Source organism: Quercus suber, unplaced genomic scaffold, assembly GCF_002906115.3.
Source record: "Quercus suber isolate HL8 unplaced genomic scaffold, Cork oak 2.0 scaffold_446, whole genome shotgun sequence".
NCBI classification, from domain to species: domain Eukaryota; kingdom Viridiplantae; phylum Streptophyta; class Magnoliopsida; order Fagales; family Fagaceae; genus Quercus; species Quercus suber.
Genome location: NW_027069897.1, coordinates 412,907 through 431,043, shown reverse-complemented (window position 1 = coordinate 431,043; position 18,137 = coordinate 412,907). Strand labels below are relative to the sequence as shown.

Sequence of the window (18,137 nt, the reverse complement as noted above, 5' to 3'; positions counted from 1 at the left end):
AGCAGCAAAGCATAGATACTAAACATTACTCAAAGCACCATAAACAACGAAAAAACAAGCATAAAGTGAAACAAATAAAACAAGGTTTTCTCATAAAAAAAGTCTTCTCCTCCTTAGTATATGCATCTCCCCTATGGCTTTCTATCCCTATAAATGTGCACGAGATAGAATTTCTCCTCCTGAGAATGTGCACATGAGTCATATAGAAATGACGAAACACTCCGGTATACTCTCTAGTACACTCTCCCTCTTTTTGTCACAAATAGACAAATAAGTCAAGAGGAAGGAGGGAAAGAAAAGAAGATATACGCAAGTGTATGATGCATGAAGGGTGCAAGATCAATGAGAAAATGAAGCTCAAACGAAAGATAGAAATAAAGAATGCTACAAAGCATAAAGTAGACAAGACATGCTAAGGATGATGGAACAAAGTATAGACCAATGCATGACATAGACACAAGAACATGTTATATGTGCTAAAGGTCTAAAAAGACTTAACTAGCATGAGTGAATGCAAAACATGTCAAGTGTTAGAGTGTGTGTAGCAAAGGTGCATCTAGTGTGCATGTGAGTTGCATGACCAATGCATGAGCAAGCACTCATGGGGCAAAGTGTGTAAAACACACAACCAATTATTAAAACATGATAAACATGAATAATTATGGTGATCTCCAAAAATTGGTACTCATCGAAGTCCAAAACAACGAGAAAATGTCATTTGGGCATTTTATCAAACACTTAGAGTACACACTGTAGTGTATGTTAAACAATGCATGAACATATGAAAATCTTGCCTAAATACATTTTATTTTTGCCACAAAGGGCCAACATCGAAAGCATATCAACATTTAAAACAAAATCCAATCAAAAAGATTGACAAAAAATAAGTTTTCCAACTCCCATTTGAGAAAATCCCAACTTTGAATATAAAACCCCCAAAACATAGTCTAAGGATCAAAATCAATGAAAACATAGTCTATGGTTGAGTGTACACACATCACATTTGAACATGTACAATCACACAAATGAAATTGACATTCATTAAACATTAGACTAGTGTGTTGTTGCAAAAAAAAAAAAAAAGTTTCTCTGATCTAGGGCAACACCTTATGAAACCTTAGCCACAAGGAGAATAACGTGCCTACTCTTTGGATTGAGGCGGTTAGTGTTTTGATATTCCACAGGTCGTTTCAACGCTGCGACGTAAGATGGAGGCTCCGTCCGACTTATGGGAGAAGCTCTCTTTGACGGAATCAGAAGGAAAGAGGTTTCTTGTGGAGGATAATGAAGATGAACATGAGTTTTTCTTGGCTACAAGATTTTACACAGGTAGGGTACTAAGCATGGAGGCAATTGCAAAAACACTAAAGTTATTATGGCGAACAAGAAAAGGTTTCGAAGTGAGGGACATGGGCAATCATATGGTCTTGTTTATCTTTCAGGATGAAGGGGATGTTGAGCAGATTTTGAAAGGGGAAACATGGTCTTTTGACAAGCATCTTGTGGCTTTGAAAAGAGTTCACTAATATGGACAAACTTCTATTTGAAACTACTTGTATGTGGTTCAAATACACAACTTGCCTATCGAGGTATCACTCAGTATTGCAAAGAGTATAGTCTCTGAGGTTGGTTTGGTGATTGAGTGCACATTTGGGGAAGAAGTGTATGAAGGCAGCGACTTTATTCGATTACGGGTTGAAGTTGATGTGACAAAGCCGTTGTGCCAAGGAAGAAAGATTGCTTTTAGGGGTGGGCAAGAACGTTCAGTGAGTTTCAAGTACGAGCAACTGCCAATACATGTCACTGGTGCAGTAAACCCACGCACATGGATAAGGACTGTCCCATTTAGGGGAAAGGTAAGCAAATTACGAAGGAGGCCGGGCAGTAATATGGGTCATGAATGAAGGCAATAACACCTAACTTGGCTAGGAAATTTGTGGTTAAGGTGGTTGGTTTAAAGGACTATGACAGTGATTCAGTATGCAGTAAGAAGTCCAATGAAGGGCTAGAACGTGACAATCCAAATCATGGGGGAGCACTGGCTCCGTCCACTGAAGTGGATGACCCGATTAAGAATGGGATGGAGGTGCTAAGAAGTGGGGTAGAGGTAAATGAGATTGGTTCACGGGTAGTTCAGATCAAGCAAGGTATAGTGGATGATGGGAATATTTCTCTGGATCATGATGTGAGTTTGGAAGTTTTACAGAATGATAATTCTATAAGTAGGGATAGGATGGCTTTAGTTTCAGAGTTTTAGGCCCAACTGGAGGAAATTGATAGAGAGATAGTACGCTTTGATAAGTCTGAAGGGGGTTTGGAGGAGAATGTTATAGGCCTCTCTTTAGAGGCTCGGCAAACACCTCTACCCAAAGATGGCATGGGCAATGGTCTAGCAAACGGTGTGGGTCAGGATGGGGTAAAAAAGAATGGAAAAGGCAAGCCAAAATCAAGTTATACTTAATCTATTATTCAGAATCAAGCTAAGGGCAAGGGAGACTTTAATGTGGGTAGTCCAAAAGAAGGCACATCTTCAGGTCCATGAAAGAGATCCTTTAGAGAAATGGATGGGGTCAGCAAGAAGTTAGAAAGCAGCAAGAAGCAAAGAGGGGTGGACTCTAATGATTTAACGGTGGAGGCTGGGTCCCAGCCCTGCCGATAGCAATGAATTTGTTAGCATGGAACTGCCAGAGGCTTGGGAACCGCCATTTAGTTGATGAGCTTGGGGATATTATCCAAGCAAAAGATCCCGAGATCGTGTTTTTGTCAGAAACTTGGTCCACTAAGGAGTAGATGGAACATATTAAAATTAAGTTGAATTATACTGGGTTGTTCACTGTCAATAATGAAGAGTGTGGTGGGGGTTTGGCCCTTTTGTGGAAGAATAGTAATGTTGTTTGGGTTGATAGTTTTTCTAGCTATCATATAGATGCCATTATTAATGGTGGAACGGAGGATGCATGTAGACTGACAGGTTTTTATGGTGAGCCAAATACGAATATTCATAGTGAGGGTTGGAATATGTTACAGATGTTGAGTTCAAAGCTGAAGCTTCCATGGTGTTGTTTTGGGGACTTTAATGAGCTTCTACAAGTGGAAGATAAAAAGGGAGGGGGGGTGCCACAAGCTTATAATCTCATGCAGGCCTTTAAGGATGTTCTTGATCATTGTGGTTTTATGGATTTGGGTAACTCGAGTCCGGATTTTACCTGGCATAGGCGTTGTAGAGGTGAGCTGATATAGGAGAGATTGGATCATGGAGTAGCTAATTATGAATGGCTTGCTCGATTTCCTACAGGAAGGATTAGACACTTGCATTTTTTTAATTCTGATCATCGCCCAATTCTTTTGTCCCTTGACTTAAATGGGGAGCAACAACGATGGAGACATAAGCCTTTTCAATTTAAGGCTATGTGGTTAACTAGTCCAGATTACGATGGTGTTGTTTCTAGAGCTTGGGCGATAAACCATGATGGTACTCCGATGCATGTGGTATTGAAAAAATTGAAAACTTGCAAAAAGATGTTAACTACTTGGAACTGGGACCATTTTGGAAGTGTGTTGAAAAAAATAAAGAAACTTAAGGAGCAATTGTGGAAGGCAAAAGTGGATTTGGTCTAATCAGGGGAGGTTAAGAAGATGAACCAGTTGAAAATGGAGCTTAATAAATTATGTGAACAGGAGGAAAAAATGTGGCAGCAAAGGTCTAGAGTTCAGTGGTTACAAATTGGTGATAAAAATACAAAATTTTTCCATGGGGTGTCAACTCACAGGAAGAGAAGGAATTTTATAAAGGGGTTGAGAGATGAGAATGGCACTTGGCAAGAAAATAAGGAGGTAGTTTCGGGCATGTTGATAGAATTCTATGCAAACTTATTTACTTCTTCCACTCCAGGTAATTTAAAGCGGATTTTGGAGGGGATTCAACCAGTGGTGACCAAAGAGATGCAGATTAATTTGGCAAAGCCTTTGTGGTGGAGGAGGTTGAGTGTGCAATTAAGGATATGGCTCCTTTGAAGGCCCCAAGTCCGGATGGGATGCCCACTTTGTTCTACCAGACCTATTGAACTGATGTAGGTATGGACATTTCTCAAGCTGTTTTATCATGCTTAAATTCTAGACCCATCCTGAAATCTATTAATCACACTTTTATCACTCTAATACCTAAGGTCCGAAATCTTGAAAGGTTGTCTGATTATAGACCTATTAGCCTTTATAAATATGATTTATAAGATTGTTAGTAAGGTTATTGCCAATTGTCTAAAAACTTTACTTAACTCTATTATATCTAAAACTCAAAGTGCCTTCATTGCTAATAGGCTTATCATGGATAATATTTTAATTGCTGTTGAGTCTCTGCATCATATGAAGAATAATTGTACAAGCAAGCAGGGTTTTATGGCTCTTAAACTAGATATGAGCAAAGCCTATGATAGAGTGGAGTGGTCTTTTCTTGAACAAATCCTTTTGAAATTGGGTTTCCCTGAAGAATGGGTGGCTCTACTGATGGAGTTTATTACGACTGTGTCATATTCTATACTAGTTAATGGTGAGCCCAAAGGATTGTTTAGACCTTCTAGGGATTTGAGACAAGGGGATCCCCTGTCCCCTTATTTATTTCTCTTTTGTGCTAAAGGTTTAAATGCTTTACTACAAGGGGCAGCTTTGAGAGGAGATATCCATGGCTTTACAATCTGTAGGACTGGCCCAAAACTCACCCATCTATTTTTTGTAGACAATTGTCTACTGTTTTGCAGAGCATCACTACTTGAGTATGAAAAGATCAAGGAATTGTTGGGATTTTATGAAGAAGCTTTGGGACAAATGGTGAATAGGCATAAAACTACTCTATTTTTTAGCAAAAATACGGATGCCCAAACCATGGAGAACATAAAATTATCTTTGAATGTTTTGGTCATCAAGCATTTTGAGAAATATTTGGGGCTGCCTTCTTTTGTTGGTCGAGGGAAAAAAGCTTGCTTTACTCAGATTAAAGAAAGGATTTGGGCAAAAATGCAAGGGTGGAAAGAAAAGCTTCTGTCTCAGGCTGGTAAGGAAGTCATGATAAAAGCGGTGGTACAATCTATTCTCACATATTCTATGAGTGTGTTTAAGTTACCTGTTGGTTTGTGTAAAGATATTGAAGCAATGATCCAAAAGTTTTGGTGGGGGCAAGGGGAATAAAAAAAAATACATTGGGCTAAATGGAGTACTCTTTGTTCCTCGAATTCGGTGGGTGGGATGGGGTTTCGAGACATTCAGAGCTTCAATGATGCTGTTCTTGCAAAACAGGTTTGGCGTCTCTTGCATCACAAAGATACTTTATTCTATAAGATCTTTAGTGCCAAATATTTTTCCACTGGGAATATTATGGAGGCCCTGGTTCATCCTAGATGCTCCTTTGCTTGGCGGAGTATTCTTCAAGCAAGGAAGGTTATTCAACATGGCGTTGTTTGGAGAGTTGGGGATGGAGAATCTATTAAAATTTGGGAGCATAGTTGGTTGTTGAATCTATCCAACAATCGAGTTATTTCTCCGCGAAATTCCACTAATGCATTGTACATGAAGGATTTGTTTTTTTAAGGTAAAAGGGCTTGGGATCCAGGTTTGGTGGAGCATACTTTTTTGTCATGAGACGCAGAAACAATTTTAAGTATTCTGGTTTGTGAAGGGTCTATGACAGATAAGCTAATATGGCCTTTTACACCAGATGGGGACTTTAGCGTTCGGAGTGCTTACCGAATGTTGGAGTCCACGGCACAGTCATCAAATCCATGTTCATCATCGACGGATGAAGTGAGTAAGGTGTGGAAGGGGATTTGGAAAATCATGACACAGAATAAAATTCGCCACTTTATTTGGTGAGCTGCTCATGATTCATTGCCTACCACCCAAAATCTTCAGCTATGACATGTTCCTGTTGATGCTTCATGTCCTTTGTGTGCTGAGCAGGCCAAATCACTAATGCACTGTTTATGGCTGTGTGATCATGCTCAAGATGTATGGAAATCTGACATTTGTTTTGCCAAGTATTACAGGAAGCAACATCGGGATTTTACTGAGTTATTAGGCGAGGTGATGCGAACAAGGTTGGTGTTTCATATTGCTCTGTTTTCTATCATTTCCTGGTGTCTATGGCAGAGGCGTAATCGTTTGAGACTTAATCAACCAACCTGGCTGTTGAAGGAAACTGGAGATCAAGCTTGAGCTTTAGTGTAGGAGTATTTTGATGCCTACCAATCTACTTCACGTCCGAGTGTTCTTGTAGTCCCTATGCATTGGACTCGTCCTACGGATGGCTTGTATAAGGTGAATTTTGACACTACTTTGTTTAAAGGTTTGGGCTGTACAGGTATTGGGTTGGCAATACGAGACTCAAGTGGAGCAATTATTGGCGCATTATCTCAAAAAATCCCTCTCCCTCACTCGGTGGAGTTGGCTGAGGCTTTAGTTGCCCATCAAGCTATTGTATTTACGTAGGAATTGAGCATAGCTAACGTTCTGGTTGAGGGAGATTGTTTAAGAGTGGTATCGGCTTTAAGGGATCCAACTGGTTGTCACACTTTGTATGGGCATATTGTTGAGGACACTCACCATTTGGCTAGTCAATTTCAGTCTTATAGTTTTAGTCATGTGCAAAGGCATGGGAATTTGTTAGCTTACGCCCTTACAAGAAGAGCAGTTTCATCTGCAGATTTCGATGTTTGGGTAGAAGAACTACCTACGGAGTTGGAAAGTGTATTCTAAACTGATTTAAATTAATATTATGATCTTACCTTTTTCTACAAAAAAAAAAATTATGTGTTGTGTGTGTGTATCAAATGTGGAATAATCCTTAGTCTAAAGTGAAGTTTTAATGATCAATTCAATCAAGTCATACACAACTAGTACTAAGTCAAGTGGTCTATCTTAATTATAGAAATGAACATATATGACTTCCCACAAGAAAATGATTACATATCTTGGAAGCTTTACTTTTGGCTTCTTTCAACTCATAACTTTTTGATCATTTATGAACAATACATCGCATTTTGAGATCGATTCTTGAAATTTTTTATATTTCAATTTTGAGAGTAAGCCTTTGGCTTTTTGGGTACCATACATTTCAATACAAGTTGCTTTCCCTTTTTCCTAGTCAAATACTAGTATGTGCGACGACTTTTGCAACTCATTATCTCTTTTTGAGATTTGACATTTGTTGAGCTATAAAGCAAAAACATAAAAGAGTGGGAAGATATATAAACACAAGTCTATACATGTATCAAAACCATTAAGACCATTAACTAATCATCCATGACAAGATTGAAGATCGATGTACAACAGTCACATATAAATGTCAAGATTTTTCCCACAAAGATAGATGTGCATACCTAACAAGCTAAGCTCGAAAATGTACTGCGCCATTAGTACGAAGGTACTAGGCTAAACTCATATGTGATATGTGCTCAAACATATACGATTAAACTTTTTGAATTTTTCACTTTTTATGTGGTTTTGGATTTTTACACACACAAAAACAAAAGCATAAAGTAAGATCAAATGCAAAAACAACAAAAAAAAATGCATATAAAGAGATGCATGATGCACAAATGCATGACAATGAAGTATCTAATGCATAAAGGGTCCTACAAAGATCAAAAGAATTAGATCAAGGACCAAAAAACAAAAGCTTAACCATAGAAGCCCTTCCTCATCCATACGGAACAATTGTTTGGAATGAGTGTCTCATGAGAAGTGAGACGAGGGTTGGAAGAATGAGAACCGGAGATTCACATAGACAAGGATGTAAGAACATCAAAAACTTTCTTCAACAATTTACCATTTTCCCCCAAAATTGGTTTAGCTTGCAAAGCACAACTTCTATGAAGCTCAAGTTTCTCTTTTCTTTTGATTCTCTTAAGAGCTTGAAACTTAGAGCAATAAGGTCTTAGATGACCAAAGGCACCATAACGGTGACAAACAATGGGTTTAGGTCCACTAGGCTTTTTAGAAAAGGATATAACAACATGGTTTTGTTCTCTCTTCAACTTAGGACATTGTGGTCTTATGTGACCAATCACACCACAATGGTGACAAGTTGGAACAAACTTAGATCCATCCAAAACCTTAGATTGATACCTAAACGAAGACTTTGGCATAATAGCCTTTCTCTCCACTTTTTGGTTTCTTTTGTGTGGAGGAATGTACACTAATTTGTCTTTAGATGTAGAACTCACAATAGGCACAAAATTAGGCACCACAACTTTATTGCAACAAAGATTTTCTTCATTCTTAGCAATAGGTTTAGCAATTAAATACTTGGTATGCATCTTAAGAGATTCATTTTCACATTTAAGATCATCAACTAGTTTGTTAGACAAAACAAGTTTAGCATCCAAGTCTATATTCAACATTCAAACTCTTTCAACTTTTCAAGAGAATTTTCAACAAGCTTCTTATATTTTTCAACCAATTTATTGGATTCATTTAGCTTAACAATCAAATCATCATTTTCACAACGAAACTTGCTCAAATTCTTATGAAACTTCATAGCCTCTTTCTTCAAGAGTTTGATGTTAGAAATATCAACAACACCCATACATTCATGTAACATGTCATCACAATCATGTGGATTAACACTCATAGAGACATTTTCACAAACACATGGCATGTTACACTCACAAACATCCATAGAAGCATAAAAAACACTATCCATGGCAAAACACACAAAGGGTCAAGGATCACACTTAGGTAATAAAACCAAAACAAGTGTACCCGCTTTGATACCAATTGAAAGCTCAAAATTATGTGAAACACAAGAGCTTGTTTAGACCCCCAATTAAAAATTATGGCTCGATTGATTTTACTCTAACTTATCTAAGTGCGGAACAAGAGTAAATCAAGCGCAATAAACCGATAACTACTGTAGTGAATAAACATGAAAAACAAACAATAAAATTAAAGAACAAGAGTAAAAGAGAGATGTAACCACAAGATAACACTGAGACATGTTATCGAAGAGGAAACTGAAGAACTCGGCGAAAAACCTCTCCGCTACCTTCCAAGCGGTAAATCGATCCACTAGAGAATAAAGTTGGAGTATACGAATAACAAAAGACCCTCCAAGCCTAGTCTACCCAATATACTTGAGCACTTCAAACTCCTGCTACCAACTGATTTAACGAAGCCTTGTCTTCTCTAACTCTCTGGATCCCGTAATACGCCCGATTGCGTCCGCCAAGCCTCACAGGCTTCTTTTGGTAAATCCCCAAAGCTCCAAAATACTCTCTATGCTCTGAAAAGGTGTGAGTTGTGTTTGGGTACAAATCTCCTCACAAGGTATGACAATGAGAGAGGGAAGGAGAAAATGCTAGAATGATTTCTCACTAAGAATGAGTAGCTCTCTCTGTAAAAGATGGGTGTGTGTATTGTAAAAAACCTATCTATGGTTTTTCTCTCTAAATGGCCTCCTTACAATTTTTGTGGGTAATGAGGGTATATATAGTATGAGTGAAGGGTAAGAAAGTCATACTTAAAAATCCTCCAAGCAGAAAGTTTTGCAAGTACTTTATGGGAAGGCCTTACCTATGAAACAATCGCAAAAACAACACCCTAGCACGACTCTTCAGCTTCCAGCATATGCTTCTCACATTCCCTTTTTGCAGGATACTCTTCTCTCTAGTTAGTCATGAAATTGCACTAATTCTTCATTTCATGCTTGATTCTTCACCAATTTAATACTAAACCCAATACAACAAAATCCCACAAAACACAAGGAACAAAATTAAAGCAAATACAACACTTTTTGTCATGGAATAAAGCCAACATAAAACATAGTTGTAAATCACAATTTTACAATCCCCAATCCTAGCATTCATCTATCAAAGCACTAGTATATATCAACAAAGGTAGCACACAGAAGACATATTAATCAAGCACATTAAAGCATCCAAGCATTATCAACACTCAAATTGCAAGCTCTCGTAAGAAGAGACTTCTGTTTCCTAAATACCATAAAAGAAAGATATGCCTGAAATAAAGAAAACACAAAAACAAATTGGAAGTAGAAAAATAAATGAAAATAAAAAACAAATTGTAGATTTTGGTTTACGAATGGTTCATTGGTTCTAGGGCTTTTATGATTTGTTGTTCTGTCTTCAGAACAAAACAAAACAATAAAAAACAGGAAAAAAAAAAAAAAGAGATTAAAAAAAAACAGAGCATGTCAAATTAAATATTTAAAATAGGGGAAAAAGTAGTGGGAGAAAGAAGAGGTGCCCTATAGGGGTGAAGACTGCAGACAGTCCTCTCATCTTCCTTATTCTTCTACTTCTCCTTCCACTCCTCTAAAATTAAGTGGCGTCGGTTTCAAAGTTGTGTAGGAAATAAATTACAAAGAGAGAAGAGTGTAGAGATAAAAAAATAAAAAAATAAAAAAGTTTTTTTCATTGTAGTTTTTTCTAGGAAGGAATATAAAGGATGCAAAATTTGTAACTTCCTAGGAGTCTGAACGTTGTGTCTATAGTTTAATCAATTGATTTTAAGGCATGAATATCTTTTATAGTAGTCCGTGTGGTGCAACAGGAAATGTGTAGGAATAAAAAATAAATTTCAAATTATGGTAGATAAATATGTAAAGCAAAATTATATGTAACGTTAAAACCACCAAGATGAATGTGTAAAGTCAATAATTTTTATATATATATATATATATATATCTGTGTGTGTGTGTGTGTGTGTGTGTGTGTGTGGAAAAAAAGGGCGAAATAAGCATATCTTGATGATAATTTGATTGAAAAATAAAAAATAGATCTCATATTCTGTCACCCCAAAAAAAGGTTTTGGTGATAGTCATTGCATTAGTAAAAACATGTGTTAGGTCAATAGATTGTCAGCTAGCAAACCATGAGATAAAGTTGGTATTAAGTGTGTTTTACTTTTTAGAGAGTTTTTGAAGTCCAAGACTTATGCCTAGAACAACTCAAGAAGAAAGAGGTTTTTGGAATCTCAATACATAGCTCAAGAAGAAAGAAGTTTTTGAAATCTCAATATACATATCAATTGATTGTGATAAGTTCAATGCATGCCTTGGTACCTATTGTTCGATCAAGAATCACGGATACAAAATCCAATTTAGGTCTATTGATTCATCCAATCTCTAACATTTTATGCCATACTTGCTAGAATATATGAGGACTAAAAATGACAACCAAATAGATTTTTATAGATATGTTTTGCACATGCAAGGTTTTTGTAGCCAAGTTTTCACTCAACAACAACCAAAGAAGATATTAAGATCGATGATCAAGGGCTATAGTGAAAACCTTCAAGGTGAATCTTCAAATTCTGATGGAGCATTCATTTGTATAGAGTTTGCTAGAAAAGAGTCTAAGGATTTTGAGTTGCATGTGATAAAATTGTAAGTACTATTAGGGGGAACTGTAGAATTAAAGATGATTCTATTATAGATCTTTGATTCTATTCAGTGGATCTGTTTTCCTGGAGGTTAGTGGCAAAGAATTTTTTCCATTTAGAACTTTTCATTTCATAACCATATTGCTTATTTTATTTACTTTTTGCATTTATTTTTTTACCAATATTGGTTTGTACTTATCAAAACTACGAGAAATCTACTTAGATCTCAAATAGGAGTCTAATTTTATGTTATGTGTTCCATTCAATTTTCTTAATTTTGGTGCAACTATTTACTACACTACAAAAATCGAGTCCAATTTAATTTTCTTTATTTTTTATGCTAAATGAGTTATCAAATGAGAAAACCATAGAATTTAAATTAATAAACCTTAAAAAAAAATCACCAACATTGATTTTTATTTTATTATTTTTATTATTATTATTATACAACTTAAATAGTGGTTAGACAAATTAAAAGTGAGAATTTAATGGATAACATTTTTTTTTTCATTTCTTCAAAAATAAAATTGTATTTTATATATTCAAATATACAAACATTATATATATTATATAAATTTGGTAAAATTTTAATACTCATTTAATCATGCTTATTTGTAAATGTATCTTATGCATATGCATGAGGTTACAAACTAGTTAACCATAAGTTGAACGTCAAACAATAATTGGTTAATTGATTTGCTGGCTTAAAATTAGTTAATTTCTAACAATCGGGGTCTAAATCTCTAACAACATGTCTAGGAGAGATCAGTTACACAAACAACAATGAAGTTGAGTTCCTAAGCATTGTTAGGCTTATACAGAGTCAAATTTACACTAGAAGGCTCAAAACTGCAAGTTTTGTGACATTGGATAATGACCAAGTAATACAAAGATCATCTTTGCTCTCCTAAAGGTAAGGAGGTTCATACAATGCCTCAACAAGCAATCAACCCACAAGGGAGAGGCGCCAAGTATAAATACTTCATTTGCTCCACCATTTAGTTCCCACAATTGAACAAACAAACAAGATCCTTTGTTGACTCATAAAATGGCAAACTCCAAGTACTTGTTTCTTCAAATTTCATGCTTCGTCCTTTTGTTATCCTTGTCTCCTTCATATGCTCATAACAAGAGCCACAAAAGCACGCCACCTCCTGCTGGTTTCCAAGCAAGAGTTGATTTCAAAGGTTGCTTCAACAAGGTTTATGCTTTCGGCGATTCTAACACAGACACTGGAAATGCTTACTACTTGGGTGCTCTCAAATCCTTCATTAGCAATTTATTCTCTCAAGCTTGGTCCCCATATTCCTCATCAGAGAGTTCAAACTTGTCTGGTTATCGACTATCTAATGGCCGCTTGGTCATTGATTTCCTATGTGAAGCTCTCCACATACCGCACTTATCAGCCTATAAAGACTCTTCCGCAAACTTCTCAAGTGGTGTAAACTTTGCAATAGCTGGATCAACGGCTCTTTCAAATAATCTATTTACTCATTTCAACTTTGGTAATCCCCTAATGTGGAAACAAAATCCAAAGAGTATACTAACCCAACTTGATTGGTTCGATAGCTTTGTTGGGGAGAGAGAATGTAAGGGAAAAGATGAGGATGCATGCAAATTAGAGCTTGGGAAAGCTCTCTTTTGGATTGGTGAGATGGGTGGCAACGACTATGCTCGTCTTTTTGCCTCTTACATTGGCCCTGCTATTTTCAATAACTAATTCACAGAGCAAGCTGTTGATCACATCTGCACACTTGCATTGGTAAGCATTGTTAAACTACCATTTATGTCCAAAGCTTAAATTGATTAAAAAAATGATGAATTTAATAATTTAACTATTATTCTAACAATCACAATATTACAAATAGAGAAAGAAAGTAGCATATAGCCTTAGCTTGTTAGAAGGAAAAAAAAATTGTATCTCAATGAGTTCTTCCAACCTAAACATTTGATCAAGGCACTTCACAAAATGGTGCATTGCATATAAGAGAAAGAATGAATGTTATGGTGAAGTTAATGTTGGAATATTCATATTAAGCCTGCTTTCTTTTGACAGGCGCTATTGGACAAGGGTGCAAAGTTCCTTGTTGTTCAAGGGTTACCACCAATAGGTTGCCTTCCATTGCAGTTAACAACATGTCCCTCAAATGATCGTGATCAAAATGGTTGTTCAGCGAGTGCCAACTTGGTAATAAAGGGTCACAACGATCTTCTCCAAAAGAGGTTGGAAGAAATTCAAATCCATTACAAAGATTCTATGATCCTATATATTGATTACTACAATGCATTCAAAACAATACTGGAAAAACACCAACAGTACCATTTTGAAGAACCCTTCAAGGCATGTTGTGGAGCTAAAGAAGGACCATTCAACTATCTACCAAACCTCCTTTGTGGAGCTTTTGGCACCTCTACTTGCAAGGACTCCAACACCCACATTAACTTTGACGGGGTTCACTTGACCGAAAATATGCATCTACACCTCTTTGATCTCTTCTTCAACCAAGGCTTCTGTAAACCATCATTTGCAGATCTGATTAAGAAGAAGAAAGGCCAATATTAAGATGTCTGATATTGGCCTTTCAATTCTCTTTTTAGCAACTAATATTTGAACATTGATACCTATTGCTGCTAGGTACATTAGTAGCAAGCTCCTAATGGTAGCATTCGGAGAGCAGGATAATATTTCTTATTTCAAGATAATTTACTATCTTTTTACCTTATTGTTGTTATTATTTAAAAGTTACACGCGTACCTAGGGTCTTGAACCATGGCCCCATTTTTTACTTTACACTTGTAAGGAAAGGAGGTGTCAATTGTTTCTGTTGTATGAGATTGATCCCATAAAGTTATCAACCATTTCCTTCCATTTTCTTTTTCTCACTTAACCAATGGGTTAATTATTCTGTTCAATGGCAAGAAGAAAATACAATTATCCACTTCTTCTTCTTTTTCTTTTTTGTATGCAATTATTCTCTTGAATCTTGATACTGCAAATCTTTTTATCTACATACTAGTCTCTGAGTACGTGTGTGCTTAGAGGATTTTTCTATTTTTTGGGGTAAAGATTAATAATTTGTATTTATTATAATTTAGGAATTTTTTTTTTCAAACAAATAAAAGTGATAAACTTTAGAGATAAACAATAAATGTAATTTCTTTTTTGAACATAAAGAAAAAAATCATAAATTTTTGAATTTTTGAATTTAAAATGAAATTATTTATTTGACATTTATGACCCTATTTCTAAATGAAGTTACTATTCATTAATGCGAGTATTTTATTTTTGAACCATATAAAAGTCTAATTAAAATAGGGGGAATCCTCTTATATATAGTATAGATAAGTACTATTGCTGCATTGTTGAAGAAATTGGGCCTTTTGACTTGCAACAGAACCATATTTCTCCTCTAGGTAATTGAAACTTTCATTCTGGGTAACCATTGTTTAAAGGACAAAAATCAACATGCAATAATGGGATTGGGAGGATATCAAAAGCCAAGGATATGGTATACGAACATACCTAATATCTGCATATAGTAAACAAAATATGATCCTTTGTGATATGAACATAGAATAATCAATTTATGGCTTCATAAATAACTCATAAATAACAATGAGGACTACTAAAGTCATTTTATCTATTTTACCTTCTCACATTCAATGAGTTTATTTTAGCAATAAAATAATATAAACACTACAATAAAATAATAATTCATTCAACCACCAAAACACAACCACAACCAAAAGTAGTGTAAACGCATGGTGGACATTGGGAGAGGCACGGAAAGATAGTGAAGAGAGAGAAAAAAGCAATGTGAACACAAATTTTTTTTTTCTTTAAATTAGCTTTCAGCTACAGTGCACAGCCAAAAGTAGTTGTGCACGATAGCTGTGGAACCAAAAAAATAGAGTTTTGGCTCCACTATTACAAGATACATTTTGATATTTAGTGGTGCTAAAAATAGCTATATAGTTATTTAGCACCATTATTAGAGCATCCGTAGCAACTATCTTATAAAAAATGTCATTTTGACACACCAAAATCCTACTTTATTATTTTACCATATTATTTTATAATATCTCATTTATCTGATGTTTTATTCTTCAATTCTATACATTAAAATAATATATTAAATTCCTCCCCCATCATCATCAACACCAACAACAACTACAACAACAACCAGAAAAATTGTTGCTGCCACAATCACCAAAAAAAAAAAAAAAAAAAAAATCAGAACAGAGATCGACACCACCACCGATTCGCCCATCACCAGTTGACCCACCCACCACCACTGATCCGCCCATCACCATCTCAACCCACCCACTGCCATAACCCACAACCCGAACCCACCCACCATCGACCTCCCCATCCGAACCCACCCATTGCCCAACCCACCCATCAAACCACAGCCAAAAAACGTGGAAAAAAAAAAACAAAAAAAACAAAACAAAAAAAACAAACAAACAAACAAACAAACCTGAAGCAAAATAAAGAAGACAGATGGTTGGCGGCGTCGAGTGGTGGTCATTAGTGAGATCGGTGGCATCAATTGGTGGTCATTGGTGAGATCGGCGACGTCAAGTGGTGGCCTTTGGTGATCAGCGTGCTATGGAAGACGAATAGAGAAGACAAAGATGAGAGAGAAGACAGAGATGAGAAGGCAAAGAGAGAGATATCTGTGATAAGGAGAGAGAAAACAAGAATAAAATAACAATATATATTTTGCCTTTGCTATCCGTACCATCTCATATTTGAGACGGTACTGTAGCAATGTGGCATAATTTTTGAGATTTAGAACATTTGATAATGTTCCATTTTTGTGTTTGGTGTGCCAAATATTTGGCATTTTGGCACTTCTACTATGGATGCTCTAGATGCTCTAGTGCTCTAACTATCAGAATATGTCAAAACTTCCTTCATTCAAATGTGAAAACAGTTCGGTAGTAGGTTGTTTCAGCATAAAGAGAGAGAGAAGAGGGTTTTAGTTAAAATCACTTCCCAGCACCAATTTTTTTTTTTTTAAGTTTTTCTACTACCTGTGGAGTTCAAAAATTCAGTCAGGCACAGAAGTCATTGCTTCTACACAACTAAACAGGTGCGTTTTTCAATCCCCATGTTTAATTGTCTCTACAAAACCATTCTAAATGGTGAGAAACACATTACTAGTAGATATCCAACCCCAGTTCACAAACTGGGTTTTCTTCAAAAACCATCTTTCTCTTTGAAATACTATGTCTCCAGCACTTCCAGTCAGCAACCATTTGCTGTCTCTTACCTCATAAACTCACTTGGGTTCACACCAGAATCTGCTATATCAGCTTCCAAATATCTTCATTTCGAAACCCCAGAAAAAGCAGATGATGTGGTTAAGTTTTTGAAGAACCATGGGTTCTCTCAAACCCAGATCTCGAACCTTGTTAGAAGACGCCCAGGACTGCTCAAATGTAATCCTGAGAAAACCCTTTTGCCCAAAATGGAATTCTTTTCCTCTAAAGGGATTCCAAGTCCTGAGCTTGCAAAAATGTTTACTGGGGTCCCTGATCTTTTTAGAAGAAGCTTAGAGAAACAAATTATCCCTTCCTTTGATTTGTTTAAAAGCTTGCTTCAGTCTGAGGATAAGACTCTTCAAGCTTTACAACGACATTCGGGTATGTTAATATATTATCTTGAAACTAATATTAATACATTGAGAGAGAGCGGAATGCCCGAGTCGAATATTATTTCTATACTTAAAAAAAAAAAAAAAAAAGCATAAAGAAAGAGAAAATAAACTATTGTTGCTACTGGAATAATTGTTGCATGTGCCCTTCACGCGAAATAAGCTCACAGAATTTAGCTAGCTATGGCACAATAATTTTGGAGTCACAATTAGTAGCTCAATTAACTAAAAGTAATACAATATCAAACAGTTTGGTTCAACAACAAAGATCAGAACATAGAAGAAGCCAATCAACTCCAATAAATTCCATTCATAGATCAATTTGGTTTGTCATGTCCTGCCAGTTCTATTTCTGTCTGTGACCATTGCTCATTTATTATCGTCTACGTAGTCAAGACTCAAAAAGCAGCTCAATTTTTCGTGGAGTCAAAATGGGGTTATTTAATATAAAAAGAAAGACAATAAATTGTGAGCAAGCATATTAAATATTACTCATAAAGGCAGTGGAAAAATTGGCCCAAACCACCTTTTTCTTTTTTCTTTTTCAATTTTCTGTTGGAAGAACCTGATATGGTGGGAAAATAGCTAGATAAACTATGAAGGGAAAGGGGCTAGGTTGAATTGCTTATAAGTGGAAAAACAAATAGAAACAACTCTTCTAGATTACTAATGGAAACTGTGTGTAAAACTGAAAGGTCTAGAAAATTCAATCAAAGACCTTTACAAATGCATGGGAGATGCAGTTTTTGATAGCAGGCCCGGGTAAGGGTGGCTTAGCAACTGACATATTGTTCTAACAAAGTTTCTTGACAGCTAATCCCTAACTAATCAGCCAAGAAAATTTCTTGCTTGTGCTGTTACCAAAAGTACAAACTTTTAAATGTTCAAACAATTCCAAAATCTAACAGTTTATACAATGATGAACTGCATCATAAACTAATCATAAAAAAACCAGTATAATGTTGTAATGCTCATAGGTCGTGACTAAGCCATTGGACTTCAAGTGCCACACATCAAAATAGCAAGAACCAGCATGAAAACAGAGCTAAACCTAAACATTGAAAAACTTGTGATGATAAATTT

The 18,137-nt window shown here is 36.0% G+C and overlaps 1 protein-coding gene across 1 annotated transcript; it reads left to right on the top strand.

Moving 5' to 3' along the window:
• The first annotated feature begins 12,159 nt into the window (after positions 1-12,159).
• On the top strand, positions 12,160-13,998 carry LOC112034198 (GDSL esterase/lipase At3g48460). Its single transcript, XM_024066995.2, is given in 2 exon segments — positions 12,160-13,153; positions 13,448-13,998. Coding segments are annotated over 2 exon segments (1,221 nt in total). The 5' UTR covers positions 12,160-12,439; the 3' UTR covers positions 13,955-13,998.
• Positions 13,999-18,137: the final 4,139 nt, after the last annotated feature.